At 39.0% G+C, this 22059-nt stretch overlaps 1 protein-coding gene across 5 annotated transcripts in view; it reads right to left on the reverse strand.

Moving 5' to 3' along the window:
* LTBP1 (latent transforming growth factor beta binding protein 1) overlaps window positions 1–22059 on the reverse strand; it is a 2555437-nt gene that overhangs the window by 741725 nt on the left and 1791653 nt on the right. For all 5 annotated transcript variants that reach the window (XM_044058988.1, XM_044058973.1, XM_044058980.1 and 2 more), the window contains one exon: window positions 8699–8801. In XM_044058988.1, coding sequence (XP_043914923.1) covers window positions 8699–8801 — 103 coding nt within the window. The remainder of the gene's footprint in view (window positions 1–8698; window positions 8802–22059) is intronic.

A 22059-nucleotide genomic window follows, 5' to 3' on the forward strand; every position in this document is an offset into this window, starting at 1 on the left:
TAGTCCAGAGAGGTACATCTCAAGTTGTTCACATAAACATGGACTATGACAGAGTCTCCTTTAAACTTCTTTTTGGCAGCAGGCAAGCCCCTCTGAAACCCCTGAGGTCCCCAAACCTATAGATACTAACTCCAAGATCACTATACCTCACAGAAAATGGAACATTACAGGAAATGGCAATCTCGTACTTAGTATATGTAAGTCCGATTTTTTGTCCATTCAGTCTCCATGTCTTGGGACCATTCAGTCTCCATGTCTTGGGACCATTCAGTCTCCATGTCTTGGGACCATTCAGTCTCCATGTCTTGGGACCATTCAGTCTCCATGTCTTGGGACCATTCAGTCTCCATGTCTTGGGACCATTCAGTCTCCATGTCTTCATGTTTTGGGACTCACTGCATCAGGTCTCAACATTTCAAATGGTTACTGAAACATTCACTTGTTATGCACTTTTCTTGGTGTACCCCTAAGCCAATATATGTTATCAAGTTTTTCAACTATTTGTGCAACAGCTCTCCGGGGCACTTAGGTGTTGATGTAATACCACTTTGGTTTCAGGAATCTGTACCTCCTTGCAGCTACAATAATGAACATGTTGGAGCTTTTCTCATGTAGTCTGATTTGCCAAAATCCCTCAGTAGCATCAAGTACAGAGAAATAATTTGCATTTGGCACAGAACAACTTCTATAACATAAAATGAATAATGTTGCCGCTTTATAGATTCATTCAGGTGCTGTGTGCATATTCAAATATGATGTAAACATGCTTTTCGCTCAATTCAGTGGGGTCAAATCATTTTTTGACTACACCCACACACTCCATTATGTACGACTGACTTTCAGTGAGGACTGCAGGTAAGATTTGATAACCGAAATAAGTACTCAGCTTGCACGTGGAAGGCTTCAGCTAATTTTCTTCCAACCACATCATTTTGAATGTTTGTGCAGACATATCTCACTGCATCACAGTGTCTACTTTAAATTTTATTAACGTAAGTTTCTCCATCTAGATCTCTGACTGATGCTTTTGTTTCAAGTTTTCACTTTTACCCTCTTGCACACTATACACTCTTTCTATCCTTATTGCAACCACAGATAAATGATTTACATGCCTGTTTCCACCATGTGACTTATTTCCATCTGCAAAATTGTATCCTTCATTTTAAACAATTTGGCAAAATAATCAGATATAAAGAAAAATAGGCTGAGCCAGTCAACACGGCTGATATAAATCCACTTTAATTGTAGAGACAAAAAGTAAGCGCTTTCACGAGCCTCTCGACCGCTTCATCAGACTCAAATAAAATCCTTTCATACACCTACTTTTATACACTCAATAATCAATTAAAACATTAATTAAGAACATCAATTATTCAATTATGCATGCTAAAACTTCATATAAGGACTTCATTTAAAAAATAGTAAAAAGTATAGCAAAAAATTAATTTGTCTGATAACTCATTAATGCTTAAGTGTCCTAGCTTTTAAAAAGGGTTTCAGGGACACTGCCTCATTAATCCCTGGAGAGGTATGTACATTCACTCTGAGTATCCATCTTTGCTCTGCAAGCTCAGTCCTGTTTTTTATATCCCCACCCCTCATTCCTTCCTGCAGAATCTCTAGAACAATAAATTTAAAGGAGTGCTGTCTGCCCTTAGTTTCTACATGCTTAAAAACAGCATTTGTTTCCTTTTTATTGGAAATATCTCTGTACTGCTCCTGTATGCGTTCCTTTAGCATACGATTAGTCTTTCCTACATAGTAAGCATTGCATATTATGCAGAAAGCAAAATACACTATATTTTTTTGTTCTGCAGTCAACATACTGCCTGATTTTTGCTATACTTTTTACTATTTTTAAATGAAGTTCTTATATGAAGGTTTAGCATGCATAATTGAATAATTGGTGTTCTTAATTAATGTTTTAATTGATTATTGAGTGTATAAGAGTAGGTGCATAAAAGGATTTTATTTGAGTCTGATGAAGAGGTCGAGAGGATCGTGAAAGCGCTTACTTTTTGTCTCTACAATTAAAGTGGATTTATATCAGCCGTGGTGACTGGCTCAGCCCATTTTTCTTTATATCTGACTGTTTTCTATGAGCCAGTTCTTCCATCAGGTAGCTGGTGCTATTTTCTTTGCTATTAAATTTGGCAAAATGATTTTTTCTTAGTGTTTTTACGTAAGTGACAGTGTAGGAAATTTCCTTTTATCAAGCTTATATAATATAACGTAGATTCGGCAGACATAACAATTGTCTTATTACTACTGCCTAATATAAACATCATCACTACAAGAAAGTGAACACCATTGTGAATCTGCCTTTAAGATACACATGTGTAGGGTTTATATCACATAATCGAAATCCCAAAATATCGAACACCATAACCTCGAACTTGGAATTTCAAAATGTGATATAATCAAAAGCTCAGAACAGCAACTTTTTTCCCAGGGAAAAATTTGCTGTTCTGAGAAACACGCACACAACACAAGCACACCAATAAACAGTAATCCACACATATACACTTAAAATCCTACTTCTAACCCTACACTAAACCGTACATACACTACTATCTATCCACTTACCTTAACCCAAACCCTAACCTTAAGGTCTGTAACTATCACACACTCACCTTACCCGTTCCCTAACCCTAAGGTCCGTAACTATCGCACACTCACCTTACCGCTCCCTAACCCTAAGGTTCATAACTATCGCACACTCACCTTACCCGCTCCCTAACCCTAAGGTCCATAACTATCGCGCACTCACCTTACCGCTCCCTAACCCTAAGGTCCCTAACTATCACTCACTCACCTTACCCGCTCCCTAACCCTAAGGTCCCTAGCTATCGCACACTCACCTTACCCGCTCCCTAACCCTATAGTCCCTAACTATCGCACACTCACCTTACCTGCTCCCTAACCCTAAGGTCCCTAACTATCCCATTCCCACACTCTCCTTAACCCGGTCTGTTCGACACTTACCTTAACCCAGTCTGTAACCTTCGTACCACAGTGGAGAAAATAGTGAAGCAGCAGAAACAGCCCACCGAATCCCTAGGAAAGAATTCAATGTTCTGCAGCTTTGCTATTTTCAGTGTTTGCTGTTTTGGGTTCGATATTACAACATTCAGTGTTTTACTACTTCGATGTTATGATATAAACCCCATTTGTATATACCTGCTAAAGATTTTAAGGTAGTCATTTTAGAACCAACAAACTAGTTAGCAGATAGTCTAGGAAAAGTAAATGTAGTACAATGAATAATAATGTTAATGTATGCATACCAGCAGATGCTCTAACAAGAATGAATGTAATACAATAGAAAATACTGGTAACATACACATATTTTTCTGGCAGGTATGATAATAAATGGCATTATATTTTTATGGCAGTATTATAACAATACCATTATGTTGCTTATAAGGCACATGTAGTTTTTGTATGTGTGTGTATATGTGTATATGTGTGTGAATATGTGTATACGTGTGTGTGTGTGTGTGTGTGTGTGTGTGTGTGTGTGTGTGTGTGTGTGTGTGTGTGTGTGTGTGTGTGTGTGTGTGTTCATAGGTAGGTCTGGGCCAGATGTGTGGCCATGAGTGGTCAGGAAATCCTTCTACGTGGCTCATCTCATCACAAAAGGATTCTCATCCAGAAAAAAAGAGGTCATTGTTCCCCTCTACTCATCACTCATTAGACCCATTATAGAGTACAACGCCCCTTTTGGTATGTACCTCACAAGACATCTATGTGTGTGTGTGTGTGTGTGTGTGTGTGTGTGTGTGTGTGTGTGTGTGTGTGTGTGTGCCTGTATGTGTGTGTGTGTGTGTGTATACACATATATATATATATATATATATATATATATATATACATGCACATATTTTGTATTTCATAAGTACAGGCTACCCTATCCTCAGAGCCAAATTCTCCTCAGACTCTTTGATTCTGCATAACCTACCTGTTACCTATCCAACAATCACTCTCAGATTGAAACTGAGATATACTAACAGATATTCTCATTTCTGCAAAAAGTCTGCTCCATAACCAGCCAGCACTGGTATCATAGAGGTGTTCTGAGTTGGGTTAGTTGTTTAGCAGCTTGGGTGCCTAAAAGAGCTGACAGGGAGGATGGACATACCCATACCATGGGGGGGGGGGGGGGGGCAGAGCTAGCTGTGAGTTGTAGCACTTCTTTGGAGGAAGGAGGCAGCCACATAGTCTGGGCCAGATGTGTGATGTAGCTAGCTGACAACAGGTAGTAACCTTCATTGACTAAGTACATGAGAACATGTACTTGCCTAAGAAAAGGTATGGTAGTCCTTGTGGTGAAGAAGATTACACTTCCCCCCACTCAGGGGTGGGGTCATGTTAACAGTACAAATAATGTCCTCAGTGCTGGTTAGGACACAAGCAACCCACATGACTGTCTAAATGATGCTCCCTCCACCTGGATGAGCTTTAGCCTGTTGAATCTAGGTGGACCCCACCACAATGAAATAAATGGGCTTGAATCCGGATTGGCGAAGGCTGGATGAATTGCAGAAATGGTTTGCAAAAATTACATAATGAAAAAAAGTGTATTCCATAAACAAGGGAATGCCTGTGTTTAAAAAATATCACCCCTCTTTCTAGTTTTGTTAAGACTGACAACATTTGTATTTCCATATTTAGATACCTTCACATTAATTAAACTTTCATTCCTAATACTCACAAATATTTATTTTGAATCTTGTAGGCCAAGCAGTTTTACTATACTAACTATGCAATTAATGCTATAAAGATCAAGTTATTCCAGCCTACATAACACTCAATATCTCTAAGTTATTTTTTTTGTAAACTTTTTTGAACCAGCTCTAGCATATTTACTTCACTAGTGTATACACAGAGTGAAGAATTGTATTTCTGTTCACTTGAACAAATTATTTAGGATTACAGAGTCTCTGAAGGTCCACAGTTCTCAACAACAGTTCTAACAGTCTTAAAACTCTAGAATTAACAGCCAAAGCATTTTGCCTAAATTGCAAATTATTATAAACAGTAACATCAAGATCCTTCATTTTGTTAACATTCCTAAGTAACTTGTTATCAAAGTGTATTCTTAGCTCTTCCATAACCAAAAGTCATAACAATTAATTTATTCACACTAAATTTCAAGCCAATCTAAGTTGTCCACTTGTTGCTCTCACCAATATAACAACTGATTTCTTCTAAACCTTTTGTAAAAAATAAAATAAACCAGTTTCCAATTGTCTGCATATTTATAGATGATTATGTAGGGAAGGTGGAAGAAACAAAATTAGGTAAGAGTGGTCCCACTGGCCTCCCCTGAAAGTTAACAGAGTTCATCACAGTCAACTTATAGTTACTCCTCCCCCACAGCCAGATTTCAGTTCATCTAATAATTAACTGTTTACGTGAGTGCAGTGGTCTATGATACCCTTATATGGTAAAGTATCAAGAAATGTTACTAGGTCTGGGTATATACCATTACAACTGATACACATTATTGGTTCCTACACTAATTATCTCATAAAAATGGGTTCTTATCTGTGTGCGTGTGTGTGTGTGTGTGTGTGTGTGTGTGTGTAGCACTGAGACATACATCCCAAATAAAGTAAAAGTTTTAAAACCCAAAAAACATGTAGCATTGACACATACATGTATGCCACACAACTCATCACAAAAACCTGCCTCAAGTAAAGAAAAAACAATACCTAAAGGCAGACTTAGTACATCTGAAAAATAGCTTGGTTTACTTCAAAAACAGCCATGAAAGGAAAGGCGCAAAGCAACTTCACACAAACCAGCCCTGTTAACACTGAAAAAAGGTTGTTTTTCCCAAAAATAAAGATTGAAAAAATCAGCTCACACAGAGAGAAATCTGACAATGCTGGGGCTGCAGAAAATGCACTGGAAGCTAAATGAGCACAAGTCCACACGCAGCAGCTGAAATGTGATGACAACTAATAATAGGCCGACACTACCTGAAATCATACTTATGAAAAGCTATAAAACAGTCATGAAAAGAGAACTGCATATTACAAAGCATTATGACTAGGTCTCTCTGATCAGAACCATTTGTTAAGAAAGTCATCTCTTAAGCTTTTACTCTTGGGAAAAATTTCTAGACATAACTTCAAGAGCATACATAACAAATCAGTACTGCATTCATTCAATCTCTAGTATCTACTTTGTCTGGTTTAAGGGAGTAGGGGAGATGGTTCCTATTCCAGTTCTCCATGGGTACAATGCAGGGGAAAGTAGTTCTATATAGGATGCCAGCCTATCACAGGACATACGCAAACACTTACACATGTCATGAATATCTACAGGAAATCTAAGAAATCACCAATTCACCAAATGCATGTCTTTATGATATGGTAAAAAGAAAGAACATCTTAAAAACTCCATATAAACAGAGACAGGTCATGCAGAGTGTACACAGTACATATCTCAGCCAGGTACGAAATGGTTAGACCCCAGAGCTGTAACACTGCAACACTAACCACTGTGACACTGTGTCACTCCTCTATATTACATATGTGTGACGTTTGTATTAATTTTGTGCGTGTGAGTGTGTGTGTGTGTGCGTGCGTACTTGGGCATGCAAATGAGAGTATGTATGCTCTTGGCCTGAACACACATGGAAAATTTGTAAATAACACCATACAGAAAGTCAGTCTTTTCCAAAACCAATGAAGCGCATTCATGTAGCAGTATATTATTAGTGCATTGATGTACTAAAGGCATTAAAAGGGTGGGCAGTATAGTATGTTAATAAGATTTCACTCTCGCAATCTGTCTTTCTCAACTTGAACACAGTAAATGAAGGGCAGAAGAATGCAAATGCATGTAAATAATCATTTGTTAAATGAAATGCAATATTTCCTATATATAAAATAAATACTACACTACCCTATTCCAAATAGTGTTGTGATGACAGTTATCATCACAGTCACTGCTTTAAATGTATGCATCATAACCAAAATTCAGTACCACTTTTGAGACATTACAAAGTATGAAGACTGCTATACAGTTCTCTTTGCTCATTGTTCAGATTTACCTTGATTTGTGTTTTCTATTTGTCTCATTTCCTTGTTTTCCTATTTTGTCAAATTTGCTTTGCTAATTTGTTCTTGTTTGTTGCTCCTCTAGAGCATGAATCAAGGCTGAAAAGGTTCAAGTGACTAGCCAACCTACCTGGTTATCAAATAACAATCAATCAATAAACAAATACTATAAAAAGAATTACATTTAAAAATGCCTAAAATTGTACAAAGATTTATAAAAACAATATTGAACATATTAATGCATATAAATAATATACATAATATTTTGTATAATCAGTGTGTAGCACAATGATGCATTTTTCGGTGGCACACCATATACTTTATATAACCAATGTGCAGCACAGTGATGCATTGTTGGGTGCTACAGCATATATTTTGTATAATCGGTGTGCAGTACAGTGATGCATTGTTGGGTGCTACAGCATATATTTTGTATAATCAGTGTACAGTTCACTGATGCACTGTTGGGTGCTACAGCATATATTTTGTACAAGTGGTGTGCCGCACAGTGATGCATTGTTGTTAGCACAGCCTATATTTTGTAGAATTGGTGTGCAGTACAGTGATGCATTATTGGGTGGTACAGCACATATTTTGTATAATCGGTGTGCAGAACAGTGATTCATTTTTGCGTGGTACAACCTTCATTATGTACAATCAGTGTGCAGCACAGTGATTCATTTTTGGGAGGCACAGCATATCACTGTGCAGTGCAATGATGCATTGTTGCATGGCACAGTATAAACTTTGCATAATCTTTGTGCAGTACAGTGATGCATTGTTGGGTAGCACAGCATATATTCTCTGTAATCTGTATACAGCACAGTGATGCATTGTTGGGTGGCACAACAATTACTGTTGCTGCCATACAGCTCATGGTTCTCTGATTCAGTTCTCAGTTGGACTTTCTTCTTTGTAGAATCTGCATTCCTTCCTGTGTCCACATGGATTATTGCTGGGTGCACTGACCTCCTCTCAAATCCCAAATGTGAAGTGGTGATCCTCTAAACTACCTGTAGGTACACAAGCAATGTGTAAATGAATGTGCAAATACATTCTGCTATGAACTGATGTCTCTTCCAGGACTGGCCTTCCACCTTGCTTCTATTGCTTGCTGGATAGGATATAGCTTCCTACAATTGTGAATAGAATAAAGTGGCTACTGGAGAATAAAATCATAATAATTTGTTAAGGTGACCATTATACCCCTATAGTACAACACTTCGGAGTTCACTTTGCTGATAAGTTAAAACGAAGCTGCATGCCTTTAACTTGTGGTTCAAAAGGCACTGTACCAAGTCTACACAATGCTGTCCTGCATCCTAAACCTACACCTATATACCTAACTTCTCTTTACAATAACAATGTACACCACTCAAGACATTCCTTGTTGATCATTTGTTGCTTTTTAATCTATCCACTGAATATGTTTTATCCACAGGCCTTCATTTTATATTTCTCTTTGTATTCTGGACTTTATTCTTTTTTGATACATACAGTTTATTAAAATCTTTCAATTAAAAAAGATGACTCTAAATTACAGTAGTACCTAATACAGTAATGACTTATATTTGTGTTTTTCCTTCCCAGACTTATGCTCCCACAACCCCTTGTATGTTACCTACCAGGGAACCTTGGCAGCACAGTCATTGTTGAAATTCCTGGTGACAGCTGAGGTTGTCCAAGTTCTGCAACTGACTTTTCACCATCATCCAGAGAGGCGAGCTCCTAAATATGAAGCAAAATGTTCAAGTTAAGGCACTATTACTAATATGAAAAACTGTGATACAAATAGTCTGTGAAAACAGGAAACTGATAATCAGAAAACATGATTTAAATCTTTATAGTACTTCCTGGAGCAAGCAAGTCTTTATCACCAAGTATGCATTAGTTATTTCACTGTAATTCATTGACTGCAAAGGAAATAACAGAAATGTAAACAACATCATATGATATGCAAGAAGGCCTTCTACAGTGCATGACTACTGGGATTTCTGATATCCACTGCTACAGACCCCAGATTCAGGGGCATTTACTTTTCCTCATGAGGACACACTTCATGATATCATGCCAGTTTAGGAGGGAGACCCTCAACCCTTGAACTCCACACTATCAGATCAATGTATTAAGTAAGTATAAGCTGAAAAACAGAAATCGACAACAAAATAAAATTACACACACACAACTCGCAAGGGCAAGCATTCACATATGCGAATTTAGAAACTACCCTGGCAAAGGAAATGGGAAGTGGATAATAAACACTCATTGCAGAAGACCTCCTTACAGATCAGCTGATATGGTAAGGGCATAGCTGTTACTTTCACTTCAAAGACCGTCTGCAATGAGTAAGTGTTGGGAAGAGCAATCTCTGCATGGAACACCAATTCTCATGTATCAGTAATGCTTGGCAGTGATGAGTGCCACTAGATCTCTTGTCTCTCCTCAGAATAATTGATTTGAGAAGCCCCTTAGATCTCAGAAAATGGCATTTCAACCTTTTGGGTGGACTGGTCAAGGTATGTATCATGTGGGTACTATGTACAAGCTCTTCTGTCACTAAAGTTAAACTGCATGGGACTTCCGATATGGGATGGAGTTAGAAGGTTGTGTTTCTATGTACCCCTCATGAGGTAAAGCAAATGAGTAAAAAAGACAGTTTAGAATAAGAACAAATGTTAAAGCTGTTGACAGAAATCAACTGGCTATCCTGCATGACTAAAGAAGATGGAAAAAAGCAAAAAAAAACAGCTCAAGAAAGAGAGGAAAATGAGTTACCTTGTCCAACAGTAGAGGTCATGCAAGGAGAAGGCCAAGAGATCCAGAATCAAAGGGTGGTGCAGATGAGCTCAGAGGAAATGGCAGAACTGTGGGAGAAGACTGAAAACATTTTCACCAAAGTAAAGCCGATCAGTGAATCACTGATGGACTACATTAAGAGAAAACATATGAGGCTATATTGTGTAGAATTACCTCTTTTCCTTCACTCTGATGATTTATATGGGCTCTACAAAAAGTGTAATATGCGACTGACCCAGCTAGAAGCACTCCATGAGGCCATTAATGAAAAGCTACGAGAGATCAAAGAAAGAGAAGAAAAAAGTTAAGATTTACTAGTGTTCCTGGATGATTGGGATGGAAAGACAATAGGAATTTTATGGTGGAATGGTTAAGAAAATGTATTAATTTGCCAAAGAAAGTATTATGCTAGATAGGGGGCACTGACAATACACCTCTGGAAGGCAGGCTTCCTGTTTCCCAAAGAACTATTTTGCTGAAGGTGCAAAACTTTCAACTAAGTGAGCAATTGTTAAGCATATTGTGCAGAAGAGGAAATCATTAAAATAAGGGAGAAAAGCCTATTTGCAGCCCATGAGGAACTAGGATGAAAAGAAGAAAATTCACTTCAATTCTTAAATTGTGTAAGAATCTCAATATGAGATTTAAACTGATCTACCTGGCAGTTTTCAAAGTGTTCTTCCCAACAGACATGAAAACTTTTTTGGAAGTGGATGTGGCTGTGGCAGAATTAAAGAGATACGAGCAAGTAATACAGCAGGAGAACTTGCCAGAACAAAGAATACAAGGTCCCATAATGAGAGACAACAACAAGGCAGAGGTTTGGAAGCAAAGCGGCCAGGGAGACCTTTCCCTTATTCAGAAAAAAATGCAGGACCAGTACAGAGAGAGAGAGAGATGGAAAGACTAAAAAAAAGCAACAAAAATCAGATTCAGTAACAAAACTAGATTCTAAACAAAATGAGTGGTTCACAGAATAAAGCAAATTAAGAAGTGGAAAAGTAAGACAATGAGACAGTGTAAAAGTGGACTGAAAGGGGATGATTGGACTGGAGTATATTTTATAAGAATGTTTCTCAGAAATTTTCTGCATATGCAGTTTTGTGACATAAGCACCAATGGTTTTAAAACAACAGTAGTTGTGTATTAATATAAGACAATACTGTTGATGTTAATAAGAGGAAAAAAGTGCATTATAATACAAATCAATTCATGACACCGAGTTATTTTAGTTTATAAGAAGAGATGAACCACATCTCTCCAGTAGTGGTCACTATGTTGATTTTTCTTCATAAATGGGATTTGCATACATGGGATGGTGGGGAACAACTAAAGAAACGATTTACTGGCAGGAGAAATTTCTCATTTCAGGTTTGAATGAGATACAGCATAGATATGAATGAAAACCTCTCATAAAAACAAAGTGGCTTGCTAGGAAAAGTGGGAAAAGACTAAAAAGCTGGCAGCCATCAATGAAGGCAATTAATGAAGCTAAAACAGTGACAGATGCACTTTGGACAGTTTATCACAGACATGATTAGTTGTTGATGGGCTAAAAAAAAAACAAAAAAACAAGAGAAAAGGCAGTGACTGAAAAAATGGGGACACCAAGGTAGTAGGACTTTTGGGAAAGTTGTAAACAGATCGGGGGTGGAAAGAGTACACAGGTCAAGGAAAGTACTAAGCATGAACAAAACTTAATGGTGTGTGCGTGTGTGTATATATATATATATATCAGGGAGGGAGGGAAGCAAACAAGTAAAGCATGTTTAGTGAAGGTTGAAAAGTGCCAAAAGAGAGAATTAGCTCATTAAATCGAATGGACGACTGTTGGAGGATGGTTACTAGGGCTTGTGTGCCTACAGTGCAAAACAAACCTGTCAGGTTTTTTAATCAATCTTATTATCCAATGTTGCTTAAGGAAGTACATGGTAAAAGCTTGCAGTGAAGCAGATTTGGAGTTAAGAAAAAGATTGTGGGTCTATGCAGTGGACAAAACGTAAAGATTACATTCAAGAGTATGGAACAAGTAGTACTGTGTAACTGCCTTTGAGCCTGTTCACATGGAATGTAAATGGCCTGACCGACAAGTTAAGGACACAAAGTATTAGCGATACTAGATAATGTGGACAATCCATAGTAATTTTCCAAGAAACACATCTGAAGGAACACAAACTTTAGGAGCTAATAAAAAGGGGATTTAAGGAAGGATTCTATAAATGTAATGTAATAAATGTATATACCATCTTGTTTACCTTTCCTTATTTTGCATTTGAACTCAAATGTTTATACTTTTAGACTGTGTGCATTTAATTCTAATGTTTTTTACTTTCTCTGATTGTGTGCACTTATTTCACTTCGATACATTTGAATAAACATCTTGAATACCAACAAAAGGTGGAAACACGAGGCAGAATAACTTCTTTTTCCACTTTATTTAATGCTTTCATCCTCACAGAGCAGGACTTCATCAGAATAAAATATAAGCCAAAAACTCACAATTAAGTAATCCAGAGAATATAACCCCTCCCACCAATGAACAAATCATCTGAAATGGTTAACAGTAAAAGCCGCTCTTTTATCATATTACCTATTAAATACATAAAAAAGATGTAAGAAATACTAAAAAACAGACATGTACATAAAAAATATTTAAGTGATTCTGCCTAATATTTCCACCTTTTTTGTTATAAGTTTGTCAGTTCTTTTGTGTTATTCTTCTTGAATACCAAACTTTATTCACTCTGTACTGTTCTCATTAATGCTATGTATGTAACATTGTTTGTTCTTCTGTGGGGCTTTTCTCCCTGGGCCTCTGCTGAAAAAGGGCTCTAGCTCAGTCAGACTTTCCCAGTCAAGAAATGTCAAACAAATAAATAAATAAATCTATGCAGAAGTGCTAGAAGGAAGAAGAAGAGTTGAAATTACCCTGATAATGAGAGGGTGAAAAAATCTGGAGCTGAAGCAGATATTAGGGGAAATAGTAGCTTATCGTCAAGGCATTATGCTAGAGACTGGAATTTGATTGCTGTAATGAAAGATGCAAGAGAAGGGCCGGGGGAAATGGAAGTCACACCAGAAGGAAAGCTGTTAAACTCTTTGTTTAAGATACATGGACTGGTGCATGTGGGAGACAACAAAGAGGCAGAGAAAGGTAAATGTGGTTGTTGGTAGAGATTGGACAGGATACACCTAATATCTTATTAATGGAATGTTAACTCATCCTAAAAACTTATGTTCTAGTTATGGCTGAGTTAAGGACCTCTGAAACAAAATGAGCAGGCAGACACTGGAGATTCTTTGTAGGCTGGCTGAAAAATAATAAGTGAGTATTGCAACATGTGGCAAATATCCTAATCTTCACACAAGATAGATGTGATTAGGGGATGGGAAATATTCAAGGACAGACTTGAAAGAAGGATACCAGGAAAGGAAAAAGACAATTGGGAAAAAGAAAGGTTTAGAAAAATTTAAGTTGGGAAGTATAAGAGAACTGCAAGAGAAGGTGATGAATGTAACCGAAGTTCTTGTTGCTTAGGCCACGGCATTTTATGGTGGGGTTTAGAAATTGACAGGATAGAGGTAGAACAGGTTGTTGAACAGATGAGACTCATAATGGAAGAAGAAATAGTGGCCCGTATGGCAGGGCAGGCAATAGGTAAATCACCAGGATGAGATGGGATGGGTTCTTATATGGAAAAAATGTAAATCAAAAGTCATTTCAATATGGGACAGGGTATTTAATACAATACTGAGGCAAAGAAAGATATCAGATTTTTGGAAGAGCACAACAATGTCACTAATACTGAAAGAAGGGACAGATCCAATCAACCTGGTCTCATAATGCCCAAATTCGTTAGTGAACCATGACTATATCTGTAGCCATACTGTTGAATAGATTAGGCAAGATTCCTCCTAGGATTATAAGTACAGATCAATGTGGCTTAGAGAACAGTATGCAAATGGTTAACTATATACTGATAATTCATATGACACTTGTAGTGGCTAAGGGGGAAAAGAAAGTGTTAGTGCTACTGAGATTAGATGCAGAGAATAACTTTGGCAGTGTGGACTTGAGTTGTCTGTGTGAAATTATGCACAAAATGGATTTCCCGTTACAGTTTATTTTATTAATACAGGGGACATATAAGGACTGTGGGATAGTGATTAAAATAAATGGGAAATAACACAGGAATTTAGGATCAATAGGGGAACTAGAGAAGGATGTCTACTTCCCCCTTTTTGTTATTTTCCCATTTATTTTACCATGGCATAAGTAATAAGACCACATGACAAAAAGGTGGGGGAGTGGTATGAGGGACAGAAAAGAAGAGACGAAAAAGAGACGAGAAGAGAAGAAAAGAGAAAAGGAGAAGAGAAGAGAACAGGATACATTAACTATGTGTTAACGTGATTCTATATTTAACCAGCCAAGACCAGAATACACAAAAGCATTTTAGAATTTTCAATAAATGTACAGTTATCAGGTAAAATAAATTAAGTTTGTGTACGTTATACACCCACCCACAATTTGTGAAGGCATTATAGGTGAAATATTTTGGAAGTATGGATAGCCAAGAATTGTGGTACACCCCAAAAGAATTGTGGGGGAAAGTAAAAAATAAAATTCTTTATATGACAGAAAATGGAAGGTAATGAAAGTAGATGCTGAGCAGCAAGTACAGGCAGTAAACATGTTCATAGTTCCACTAGTATATATGATCCATGTAAAGGTTACTGGGATCAGGCGAAGGTAACAGTGAGCTACATTTGGGGGCAAAAGGGCCTGTAGGTGGAATGGTGAAAAGTGACCTTACCAGTGGATGATGGGCTCTCAATACCACACTTGCAGAATAATAATTATAATTCAAAATGGACGTGGATGGCACACACAAGGATTTTAGTCAGAATATACAGACACAGAATATGTGGTCACAGGAACTGGCTACAGAGTAGAATAAGAGATATTGAGACTTAATTTATATAAATGCATTGAATATAATGACTACCAAAGAGTTTTCTTACATGTAGGTTAAAGTTATGGACAACTGGATTAGTCAAGCAAGGTTCTCTCCCTGATTAAATGGTGTTGAAGCAAAAAGTATATTATCAGAAGCAATTATGCATTTGGAAGAGATAAAGGCATGGGGGGGGGGGGTTCCTACAGAATTACCAGCAAGGCAACAGGGACTTGATACTGTACATGGGATTGTACAGAATTTTGGAAGGATGAGACACTGAAGTAAACAAAACAAATCTTGAGATGCAAGAGCTAGTTCAGTTGTTCACAGACTGGAGTAGTGGCAAGTAATAACAGGATAATAAGTGGACTATACAAAGCAATAACAGATAGGGGAAAACTTAATTACAGAGAAAAGGTATATAGAAACTGAAAGAGAACCCAAGACCGTGACCAAATCAAGGAAGTTTAGAATATTTGCATGGAAGTCCATGCACAAAATGTTTCTTGGGGTAGGTGAAATGTGTTGGACATATGGCCAAGAACAGAGAGGTAACTGGCAATACTGACAGGCAATTATAAGAAACAGATTTTTATCTTGAGTTGGGTGGGTCATCTGTAAAAGCCTGCACTTATCAAGGCATTGATAACTTTATCATTGGTAGTTTCAAAAAAGACAACGCTGAGATAGACGAAAACATGTCTGGATCCTAATTTAAAAGAGATGCAAGTAGATTAATGAAGAACATAAAAGAAATAGAAAAGAAGTCTAATAATCACATGATAAGTAAGTTACAAGAGAGGAAATGCAGTCATTGGGATTTATCACTAGGACAGTAAGGATAAAAAAGGAGGATATATAGGTAGAGTTATGAGAGGCTTTAAGCAAAAGGAGGGCATCTGCAATAATATAGGAACAAGGTGAGACCAGGCCCCAAGAGCTGAGAAAGACCAGTGATGGGGAGCCGTGCTGGGAAGCATAGGAGAGACAGAGAGATTTTATAAGGGCAGACATAATATAATTGTAGTGCATGATGTTTGGTGATTAAGCTTCAGTATCACAAAAGGACAAACTAGTTAAGTGCTTCTATAGCATGAGACCCAATCATAAGTTTTAATCACCCATGTTTAAGTTGTCAAGATAGGTATTGCACTAGGCAGTAAAACCTGCCAGGAGTGGCCAGCAAACAAAAGCAGCGGAATTAAAAACAGGTTTCTTTCTGACTGTGGTGTATGTCAGTTATCTGTCTCTGACTTTCTTTCTGTAAATACAAGCTATTATGCTGTGTTTCTGACAGCATTTGCTAAATGCTTTACAGATTTGAAAGCCTGCAAAACAGTCAGAGCTTTTTTCTTTTTCCTGTAACCAGTAGCTCATGAAGTAAGTAAATCTCCATGCACTAACAAAGAATCATGTGCGAGTCTCAGATCATAACCAGTTATTATGTGTTCTTGACATGGATGCAAAGATTCATCTCTTGAGCTTCACACTAAAGTCATTTACACATTTATATTTTGGGAATAAAATCCAAAAAATAATGTAGAAAGGTTTATTTAAAATAAATAAAAGTGCACAATGAGCGCTTTCAGGCAAACATGTCCTTCCTCAGATAATACTCAACAGTTTAAAACCAACATTTAAATAGTAAGACAGCCAATGAAAACCTAGTAAATTACCCTCCTTTTTCTTAACAAAGGTTTTAAAGGAACAGTTGTATTCAAACCAGGGCTCCTATCAGCCCCTAGTTTAATTATCCATTTTGTTTCATTGCACTCAGTTTCATTAGGCAGCTCACCCCATCTAACGTTTTTGTGAATCACTTGTAAAACCATAAACTTAAAATGATGACCTTCATGTTCCCCTATATTTTGCGCTAATGCATTGCGTACATCATGCTGTCTAATATCAAACAAATGACCTAATATTCTGTTCTTAAGCATACAGTTGGTCTCACATAATTGGCACATAGCTATATATACAACATTCTTACTCCTACAGTCAGCATACTCCTTCAAGAAATATGTCTGACCTGTTCTAGGGTGTGTAAAAAAATTGTCCTCGTGGTCCTTGCAATGATAGCATGGGAAGGTTCCCAAGCTCTGGTGGCAAAGAGGGATAAAGACCTGACTATGGCCCAGGCGACCTGAGTTACAGCTTGGGTGCTTAACAGAGCTGAAAGGAAGGATGGAGATGCCCATCCTGAAGGTACTGGGGCAGAGTTGATAGTAAGTTGTAAGAGCAAAATATTAATACTGTTAAAAAACAATGACCATTTTTAAACTATTGAGTAGCCTAGGTATTACTGAGTAATCATCCCCACCCTGTTTTTTTTTTCCAGGTGATGTACACTACCTACTTTAACCAGCCTGTAATTCCCCAGTAAACTGCCACAGTGCACTTCAGTAACACCAAACAATTGATTCCCAATCTATAAATTTTACAGGGGGCTTGCAACCTGCACACCCTCACATCCCATTCCACTTATACATACATCTCTGAGACTACACTGCAGTCCCAGACACAGATATGCACTGAGTCTGCGTTTGTCCTGCTCAAAGACCATTTTTGTTGCTTGAACAACTCTGGGGATCCCCTTCAGTATGACCGTGCTACTGCATGCAGGATGTTTACCACCTGCTGCATTATGCACAACATAGTCATCGCCCTGGTTTGTTGCACAGTTGCCACAGTCAATGGTAGGGGCACTGCAGCATCCTCTATTGTTCATCTTACCAGTGACAATAGTGATGGTGGCCAACCAACAGCAGTAGCATGGCAACCCCTGCAGAAGACTCATGGATGGTATAAAGATGCATAAGTGAAGAGGCAGCATTTAGACCACAACTATGGGCCATGACATTCACTTTGTGACAGTGCAAAAATACCACACAAATAGTACATCATGTATGCAGTGTTACCACAACTATGGGTCATGACATTCACTTTGTGACAGTGAAAAAATACCACACAAATAATACATCATGTATGCAGTGTTACCACAACTATGGGCCATGGCATTCACTTTGTGACACTGCAAAAATACCACACAGACAATACATATTCATACAAATACATGATACATGCAGTGTTACTTGCAGGTTATGCTGAGTGGTGCACAGTCAACTTACACTGTACACCAAACATTTCTCCACATATGAAGAAAAGAAATGCTTTTTTGTACTCTGATATTAGGCATCATTTTACAGGGTTGGGGTAAATGGAACGAGTGCTATTTATAATGACAGCCTTTGATTTTAGTATGTAAAAGCAGGTGTTATAAAACATGCTTTGGGCTATACTGAGATTTTTCAGTGGCCAAAACAAGAATCTGATGACTTGTACTGTGTTTATATCACTTGTGCTGAAAGAAAGTAGTCATAGGTTCATAGGTAGGTACTAGGCTACTGGCCCTAGGGCCTATATAAGCCTAGCTATAAGGTACCCTGGTTTTCGCCACCCAAGAAAATTATTTTCCTGTGCCACTGTCAAGCAAAGCCACAGAAGTGATCCCGGGGTGAATTTTCTATCTCCCATCCAATCATCAAGATTTTTCTTGAAGAGTGCTAATGAGGAGCTTTGTTTGATATAGATAGGTAGTTTGTTCCAGAGTATGGGAAGTCTCTGGGATGGGAATCTATCCCTCCAGCATGTTCTGTTTATTGTGGTGACAAGGTTTAGGTCCCTAGAGCATGTAGCTCGGAGGGCTTGGGATTTCCTTAAGTGGAGCATGTCCAAAAGCTCTGGGTTTGACATAGCTTAGGTGATATGTAACGGAGTAAAGCTGCAGTTTTTTGAGTCGGTCTGCATAAGGCATCTGTTTGAAGCTGGTAATCCTCTTTGTGAGGTATTTCTGCGACCTTTCCAGTTGTTGTAAATGTCTTGTGAGGTACATACGAAAAGGGGCATTGTACTCTATAATGGGTCTAATGAGTGACGAGTAGAGGGAAACAATTACCTCTTTTTTCCTGGATGAGAAACTTTTTGTGATGAGGTGTGCCACATAGAAGGATTTCCTGACTACTGTGGCGATGTGATTATCAAAGGAGAGACTAATGTCCACCTGTGTCCCAAGGTCTCTTATCACACTTTCGGTGTTAAGTAGACTACCGCCTATGTGGTAGTTCATGGGTACAGAGTTTTTACTAAAAGGGATGACAATACACTTTTTGGCATTGAGCTTGAGGTCATGACACCAGGCATCTGTCTCAGTGAGGCCCTTTTGTAGGAAGTCCACATCTTTTGGAGTTTTGATTATGGCTCTTAGTTTTCAGTTATCTGTGAACTTCATTAGCCAAAGACCTTCTGTGTTAGCCTGTACTTCAGAGAAGTAGATACCAAACAGGAGAGGACCCAGGACTGAACCCTGTGGTACTCCACTTGTCACTGGTCTGAAGTTGGATTGGGAGTCTGCTACTTTCACAGTGTGGGTTATGTCAGTGAGCTAGTTGGCAACCCATCTTGTGACATAGGGATTTATACCTAGTTTAGTGAGTTTATCTATAATTCCAGAGCGGGGGATGGTGTTGAAAGCCTTGGCGAGATCTAGATAGGCTATGTGAACCACCTTACCCTCATCTACGGTTTTGGTGACCACTTCAAAGAAGTATATCAGGTTTAGGAGACATCATCTGCCTTTTACAAACCCGAACTGGGTGGGGTCCTGAGTTTGGAGATTACCAATGTCACTGTTTATAAATTCCAAGATGATACATTTCATAGCCTTGCAGACCAGGCTTGTCAGGATAATGGGGTGGTAGTTTCCGGGATCCGTGGTGGCTCCCCCTTTGTGGACTGGGGTAACCGTCGCTGTGCGCCATTCAGTGGACACATAGCCTGAGGTGAGGCTATGATTGAACATGGTATTTAGGTGGGGTGCCAGTTCATTCTGTAGTTCATGTAGAACGCAGCCTGGGATGTTGTCAGGTCCCATGGATGCTGGGTTCTTGGCTTTGGAGTGTGTGTTTTTACCTGTAAAGCGTGATTACAGGAACTTTGCATTCTTCCGGTATAGAGATGGGGCCTTTAGGGGATGAGAGGGGGGTAAAGTTAGCACTGAACCTATCTGCCAGGATGTTGGCAATATCAGTTGGCTCTGTATATTTAGTGCCATTGTGCTGTAACTCAGAGCAGATCTGAGTGTTGCCATTGAGATTCTTGACATAGCTATAGAATGCTTTGTGGTTGTCTTTAGATTCAGTGGCAATTTTGTTTTTGCAACTAGCTTTAGAGGATTTTATGAGGAATCTCAGCTTCTTACTGAAGCTGACCAGGGAGTTTCTCCAATCATGGGATTTTACTCTTTTTTGCAACAGTTTCTTTCTTCTATTGTAGAGTTTGTTTATGGCAGGGGACCACCAGATTGGCTTCCTTTATTTGGAGGATAGTATCTTGGCTCTGTTAGGGATTGCACAATCCATGCATTTGTGTAAGTGCTTATAAACTGCATTTGTGTAGGATTCAGCAGTCGTACCTCTATTGTCCGTCAGCATGGGTGTCGTGAAGTTTGCCACTTCTGTCTTAAGAAGCGTGAAGTTGGCTTTGGAGAAATTTATTACGGTGGTTTCCCTAATGGGGGTGGGAGAGGGATGTGGATGTCTAGGGTGATTAGCTTGTAGTCAAATCTGACCAACGAGGAATTGACCTCTGTTGTGGAGCACCGGTTGCCCATGTTGGTAATAACCAGGTCTAGGATATTGCTGCCCCTGGTGGGGGTGTGGATAAGTTGATCCAAGGCATTGGAATTTATGAATTCCAGAAAACACTGAGCACAAGAGTTGGTACATGAGTAGCTTTCCCAGTTAATGGTGGGGTAGTTGAAATCGCCCATTAGGGTGTTAGGTTGTACCCTAATAATTTCCAGTGTATAAAGAAATGAGGAGTGGGATTCCTGGGGCATGGTGGAGGATCTGTAGCAAGCTACAATTTGGACTGCGGTCTTGCCCAGAGTTAGTTGCACTTGGATAATCTCAGATGCATTATGCTGAGCAACTAGCGTGGAGGTGTGGACATCCTTAATGAATATGGAAACGCCCCCACCTTTAGTGTTTCAGTCCAGGTTAGGTGGCCGAAAGGTGTGGTATGAATTATAGACTGGTAATGCAGGGGTACTCTCTGGAGCCTTGAACCAGGTCTCTGTCACTGCACAGATGTCGATGTTCTCCATTTTAAGGAGTGCCTCGAGTGAGTGCATTTTGAGATTTAGACTTCTAGCACTGAGTAGCAATACCTTCAGATTCTGCTTGCTTGTACCTGTTACGGTGGTGAATTTGTCATTTGAACCTTGCCTAAAAAAGGCACTATAGGGGTGGCTAGAGCCTTAGCCAGTATCCAGAATCCCAGGGGGCGACAGGTGCAGTCCATCTCCGACAAAGCATCGTGGTTTGTCGATCATGTCATCAAAGGCAGACAGACACTGGATCCCCTTAGAATGACACCAGAAGCTTAGCCAATTGTTGAAGTCAATCATTTTGTCATTGTACTGTGGTATAATTCTGGGTGATGGCAGGATGCTACTCAGGGCTAGGGACATACCTGCCTGGGCTACAAGATCAGACAGCTCCTCCATATCCCTTTTCATGTAGTCCAGGAAGGTACGTCTCAGGTCATTCACACCAATATGGACAATGACGGAGTCATATTTATACTTATTGTGGAGTGACCTGAGTGCATGCATTATGTGGCGGATCCTGACACCCAACAGGCAGCTGACAGTAACTTTCTCCTTGTTTAGCCTGGTGAGTGGAACATCAGTGTGCCTAACTATAGAGTCACCTATGACTAGAGTGTTGGGTACGTTGTTATGCCTTATGGGCTGTGGCTGAGTGGTACCCATCTATGTCAAGCAAAGTTCTTCATTAGCACTCTTCAAGAAAAATCTTGATGAGTGGATGGGAAATAGAAAATACACCCTGGGGATCACTTCTGTGTCTCTGCTCGACAGTGGCACAGGAAAATAACTTTCTTGGGTGGCGTAAGCCAGGGAACCTTGCTGGCTAGGCTTATGTAGGTCCTTGGGCTGATAGCCTAGTACCTACCTATAAACCTATGAACACTGAGTTTGTGGGCTTTGTGTCATTTGGGTTGTGTTGGGGGTGGAGGTTGCTTGTGTTTCTGCTTTGGAGGTCCCTGTTGCTTGGGCAGGTTTTTACTGACAGCCTCCGTGAATGTAGGTGTGTGTTTTGTGTTTCTATATGTGTGTTTTGGTGGTGTAGGTTTTGAGGGACTATGTG

Source organism: Protopterus annectens, chromosome 1.part2 (genome assembly GCF_019279795.1).
Source record: "Protopterus annectens isolate FY-2018-M chromosome 1.part2, PAN1.0, whole genome shotgun sequence".
Taxonomy (NCBI): Eukaryota; Metazoa; Chordata; order Ceratodontiformes; family Protopteridae; genus Protopterus; species Protopterus annectens.